Genomic DNA, 5,957 nt, shown 5'->3' with positions numbered 1-5,957 from the left:
AGTTTTAAGGGTTTTGAAGATTTTTTTCACATTCAGAAGTTTTCGTTGTGAAATCAGTCCAAAAACACACTCTCTAAACCACACATACCACATTATGCATGGAGTCAATAATAAACTTAAATTTTAAGCATAATAAATGCAAACATTACCATAATCCTTACATCGTGTTTCCAAAGATGCCAGGGAGGAGAACGAACTAATAGTTACAAGAACTTGGCGGACGGATTTTCAAGAAGCAACCGTCCAGTTTTGGTACGGAAAACTAATTTAGGTCACTTTAACCGAGGGAAAACTCGTGCAAGTATGGCACGTGAATGACGTACACACGCAGTGAAGTGTATGGTTTATTCCCTTTTCGAAAAAGTCCTTTACGCTGTTGGCCACTGGCCAGGATGACTGGCTGGTCCTACCTTCGTACCCGCACATCACCCAACCCCGCGTAGCTTAACGAACAATCAGTTCGGTTTCGGTTGTTTATGTTTCTGACTGGCATCCATTGACGGAAAAAGGCTCCTCCGGATGGTTTCTTCGGGGCCGGCTCGAACCCTCGAGAATACCCAGGACACTCATTTAGTTTCGGCAGTTTCCGTGGCCCTGGCGCCGGTAGCACACAGGGTAGGTTTGTTTTATTTGGCAGGCGAAAATTAAGAGCAACTTTCGTCCACCGGCGTCTCGCTGGGAGTTTACCACCGCGCCAAGTCAAGACGCTAGGGCCGTTTGGTCGGTCCCGATTCGCTTCTCGACCTCTCCCGGAGTTGATGTATTCCCGGGAGCGTAGCACGGAAAGTGTGTGCACAAAGCCGGGCGCCAAAGTTTTGTGAATGTTTTCTTTGGCATAGATTTTTCCACACCGGTGTTTTTTTCTTTCTTCCTTTTATTTTCCTTTTTTGTTTTTTTTAAAGAGCACAACTTTCATTAGTTGCTTCACCACGGCGCAAGTAGCATCCGGTAGGAAAAATTGTCGCTGTCAGAAATTTTTGAAAAGTGTTTAGCCGAAAGCGCGGACTGTTCCGTTTCTATCGGTGCTTGGGGATTCCACACCGTCAAGGCATGGGAGGTTTATTTGAGTTTTTATTACCGTTTTTGTTGTTGTTGCTGTGTTGCTGCTGTTGTTGCTGTTCGTCATTGGTTTTGCTTTGCCCCAAACGTCGGGTAGAAGAGGTGGAAAGTGCAATCAAATTTGTCCCTAATAAGCAGCCCTCGGTGGCAATTTGCTTTGGCAGTGGCAGCTGCGGAACGATGGTCCAGAGGGAGTTGAACAGCAAGATTTGTACACGTTGTTTGCTTTTGCTACTTCAACGGAAGAAGCAGATATGTGCAGGGGAAAAACTTACTATTGAAAATTAAAGGTACGAAATGGTGTTTCTGGTTCATTAGAATTCGAGTGAAACGAGTCTATGTGATTTGGAATTTTTCCCCCAGCAAGAAAACTTCAAACGTACATTTCTATGTAAATGAAATCTTTTAACATGTTTCTAGTTAACGGTGCTGATAATTAGAAATTGATTCATGTGGCATTGGGGATTTATAAATTTCGTTCAAATTCAGTTTTGGAAAAGCAATCTCAGCAATTCTTTGGGGAGACGTTCACTTACTTTAGAAATGGTAGAACAAAATACGCAGAATATCGTTTTGTGCGCTCCTTCAATAATATTTTTATAAAAATGTATTTTTTACAGTAATGATGTTGAGTTTTGTAATTCAAGCGCAAAATTTTTTAATTATCAGCATCAAAACCAAGACTGATCTACCAAGGGATGGGCACAACATTGAACAACAAAGTTGTTTGGTACCGCATACGGTAGGATGTACTGGTGAGGAGAAGTGTAGAGGAATGAGAATTTTCGGCGTAAGTGTGTGCGTGTTTTTGCACACGCTGCTTGAGCTGGGTGCGCGGCGCTCAGTGATCAGTCGCGAATCGATACTGAATAAAGACACACGTGAACTGTACGAACAATATAAATTCCTCCGTGTAAGGCAAATATTGATCAAATAAAAATATCACAACGTAGGGCAAACTTGCTAACGATCACGGGACAGAACATTTTGGTGCGTAGTGACCAGGATTTTGATAAATCCTTCGGTTTTTGTGAAAACCGGCGTACAGAAGCGTTTGTTCATAAAGCAGTGCTGCGGCACTCGATCTGTGTTAGTGTTTGTGTGTGTGAGCCTTTTGCAAAATGTCGAAGCAGGACAAGTTGCGGTACAAGGAGCTCAAGCGGCACCAATACATGGACTCCATCAATCGTGTGAAGGAGTTCGTAAAAACGTTTACAAGTGAACAACAAAATCAAGTGTCGACGCGACTCGATCGTTTGGAAAAGATTTGGGAATCTTTTGAAACAGTGCAAGAAGACATCGAAGATTTGGAAATCTCCGAGGAAGGCGTTGCAAGTAATGCGCGTATTAGAGCAGAAATGGAGGAAACGTATTTGTACGCAAAGGCGCAATTGCGTAGTATGTTGCCCATTCCGGCAGCCGCTGAAGTTGTGTCTGTTGCTGCAAATGCTGCTTCATCTTCTTCTTCAAGAGTGAAGCTCCCATTGATCGCACTGCCAGAGTTCGCAGGAAATTTCGATGCGTGGTTAACGTTCCACGACACATACGTCTCACTCATACATTCATCGACGGACATAACGGCAATCGAAAAATTCCACTACCTTCGAGCTTCACTCAAAGAAGAAGCTGCGAATTTAATACAATCCATTTCGGTTACGAGTGAGAATTATGATTTGGCATGGAGTACGATCGTCAAACGTTATTCCAACCCAATCATTTTGCGTAAGAAGCATATTCGATCGCTCATATCGCTTCCTAAGATGAAAGAAACGGGAGCAGTGGCGCTCAACCGTTTGGTTGACGATTTTCGACGGCATGTCAAAATCCTAGAACAATTGAAAGAACCCGTGAAATCGTTCAGTTCAATTCTCATCGAGTTGATGGCGGATAAGCTGGATGATGAAACACTCCGTGTGTGGGAAGAAGCCCATGCCGATGAAGATCCTACATTTACGGACATGATGGCGTTTTTGGAAAAACGTGTAAGAGTGTTGGAAACACTGGCAATAGAGAAGTGTGGTGCAGTTCCCAAAAAACCAATAAAGACAAAAGTATCGTTGCATGCTGCTACTACTAATACCAACAACGTACCAGTGTGTGTGATGTGCAAAAAGAACGGGCACAGTATAGCGTCGTGCAATGTGTTCAAAGGCACTAATACACAAGAACGCATGAGAGTGGTGAGTGAGAAAAGGCTGTGCAGAAATTGCTTGAAAGCAGGACATTTGGCCCATGCGTGTGCGTCCAAATACAATTGCCAGCAGTGTTCTCAGCGTCACCACACACTACTTCATGCTCACGAAGAAAACAGCAGTGTATTAGTGGGTGAGACTTCTAGTTCTTCAACAATGGCGTTGGCATCGTCGAAGAAATCCGCCGTTAACGCTATACTCTCTACAGTGGTATTGGTTGTTGTCGATGCATACGGAAAAGAACACTTGGCGCGAGCATTGCTGGACAATGGATCGCAGCCGAACGCGATCAGTGAACATCTTTGTCAGCTTTTACGACTACCACGAAAGCCCGCTAGCGTTTCAATTGCTGGTGTGGACAGCACTACCACCAATGCAAAGCACATAGTATGTACAGAAGTGCGATCTCGGATCTACCACTACCGACAAGCAATGAATTTCCTTGTGTTGAAGAAAGTAACGCAGAACATTCCTTCAACGTCGTTTTCTACTGCTGCCGTCGGCGTTCCTTCGAACTACGTTCTGGCCGATCCAGATTTCGGGACCGCGCGGCGCGTGGATATGATCATCGGTGCAGCATATTTCTATTCGTTGCTGCGTGGTGGACAAGTGCATTTGCCAAACCAGCGAAACGTTCTCATCGACACGGTGTTTGGCTGGCTCGTAGCAGGAGGTACACCGACCTTTCATGAATCGCAATCGCAAACAACAATTAGTTGCCACATGATGGAGGCAACCGACAAACTACAAGAACAGCTGGAGCGATTTTGGAAGGTCGAAGAGCTTGCTATAACATCATTGTCTCCCGTTGAACAACAGTGCGAGCAGTACTTCAAGCAGACGACGAATCGAGATCACACCGGCAGATACGTTGTTCGCATGCCGAAACACCACGACTACGCTCAGATGCTTGGCGATTCGAAGGCTGCAGCCCAGAAGCGCTTTCGGTTGTTGGAGCAGAGGCTGGCTAAAGACAAGCATCTGAAGCAGCAGTACGATGACTTCATGCGAGAATACGTGACGCTGGGTCACATGTTTCCTGTGCCGGTTGAAGAGGACAGCATGGCTGCGGTTCACTACTTGCCGCATCATCCGGTGGTGAAAGAGTCCAGCACGACGACCAAGGTGCGTGTGGTTTTCGACGGCTCGGCGAAGACAACCACGGGGCATTCTCTAAACGATGTCTTGCATGTAGGACCAGTCGTGCAAGATGAGCTGCTGTCTCTCGTCGTGCGATTCCGCAAGTATAAGGTGGCGGTGATCGCCGACATCGAGAAAATGTATCGCCAGGTGAGTATGCATCCCGATGACCGACGTTTACAACGTATTTTTTGGCGCTTTCAGGAAACAGAAGTTGTGCAAACTTTTGAGTTGGCAACGGTGACGTATGGTCTGGCTCCATCGTCATTCCTAGCAACACGTACGCTACTTCAACTAGCTGAGGATGAAGGCGCTCCTTATCCTTTGGCAACTGAAGCCGTAAAGAAGACCTTGTACGTGGACGATTTGATCTCCGGCGCAGAAAGCATTGAGCAAGCAATTCAACTTCGTGACGAACTGACCAGTCTCATGAGTAAGGGAGGTTTCAGGTTCCGAAAATGGTGCTCAAACGAGTTGAGTGTGCTTGATGGGTTGACACCTGATCTGCTTGGAACAACAGCATCCCATGAATTCGAAGCAACCGCAAATGTCAAGACGCTTGGCATATGTTGGGAACCACCAAACGATGTATTCCGCTTCACGATTGCTATCCCTGATGTACGACCCTACACGAAACGTACAGTGCTATCTACGATTGCCCAGCTGTACGATCCGCTTGGCTTGCTATCGCCTATCATCGTGCAAGCAAAAATCCTCTTACAGGAACTTTGGGCAAACAAACTCGGTTGGGATGACGAATTGCCGCGGCAATTGTGTGACAAATGGGAAGTGTTTTGCGAACAGCTCCCCATGCTAGCTCATTTCAAGATCCCGAGATTTGCTTTGACACCCAACTATAACTATGTAGAGCTGCATTGTTTTGCAGACGCATCAGAAGCAGCTTATGGTGCGTGTGCCTACCTGAGATCACAAAGCATCGACGGCACAACCCAAGTAACGCTGCTAGCTTCTAAATCGAGAGTGGCTCCTCTCAAACCACTTACCATCCCTAGACTGGAACTATGCGCAGCCTTGCTAGCTGCCAGATTACAGCAGAAACTGATATCAGCCATTGACATGGCAGTAAACGAAACACATATGTGGTCCGATTCAACCATCACGCTGCAATGGCTTGCAGCACCACCTAGAACGTGGAAAACTTTCATCGCAAACCGAGTAGGAGAGATACAAGCTGCTACCAATGGATGCATTTGGCATCATGTGCCAGGGATCGAGAACCCTGCCGACATGCTATCCAGAGGTGTTTCTGCGGAATTGCTTTTGGAAAGCAACATGTGGATGCATGGACCAGATTGGCTGATGAACGATAGCTCGTGCTGGCCCAGCAAATCGTATGGACAACAGCACTTCACTGATGATGAGCTGGAAAGAAAGGGTAATGTTGTGTTAACTGCCCAAGTAGTCGAGCCCGACCCATTGCTCCTACGATACTCCTCATTCAGAACGTTGGTTCATGTAACTGCATATTGCATGCGATTTTGCCACATTGCGCGTGGCAAAGAACAACGCGAAACGAGCGATCTCTCTGTGGATGAGATTCAAAAT

General features: G+C 46.1%; 1 protein-coding gene across 1 annotated transcript; it reads left to right on the top strand.

Annotated features, from left to right (window-relative positions):
• The first annotated feature begins 2,180 nt into the window (after positions 1-2,180).
• LOC133392661 (uncharacterized) lies at positions 2,181-5,430 on the top strand. The gene is made up of 4 exons (XM_061652994.1): positions 2,181-2,261; positions 4,071-4,541; positions 4,596-4,824; positions 5,405-5,430. The coding sequence occupies exons 1-4, from the start codon at positions 2,181-2,183 to the stop codon at positions 5,428-5,430; spliced, it is 807 nt and encodes a 268-aa protein (XP_061508978.1).
• The last annotated feature ends 527 nt before the right edge of the window (positions 5,431-5,957 follow it).

Source organism: Anopheles gambiae, chromosome 3, assembly GCF_943734735.2.
Source record: "Anopheles gambiae chromosome 3, idAnoGambNW_F1_1, whole genome shotgun sequence".
NCBI lineage: Eukaryota > Metazoa > Arthropoda > Insecta > Diptera > Culicidae > Anopheles > Anopheles gambiae.
The sequence above is the reverse complement of the archived record's forward strand: the minus strand, read 5'-3'. Positions and strand labels throughout refer to the sequence as shown.

Excerpts from the sequence above, each read along its gene's own strand:
- LOC133392661 (XM_061652994.1), top strand. The coding sequence starts at position 2,181 with ATGTCGAAGCAGGACAAGTTGCGGTACAAGGAGCTCAAGCGGCACCAA. Across the intron at positions 2,262-4,070 it reads TCAATCGTGTGAAGGAGTTC|TGCGAGCAGTACTTCAAGCA; the intron begins GTAAAAACGTTT and ends GTTGAACAACAG. Across the intron at positions 4,825-5,404 it reads CGAACTGACCAGTCTCATGA|ACTGGAACTATGCGCAGCCT; the intron begins GTAAGGGAGGTT and ends TACCATCCCTAG.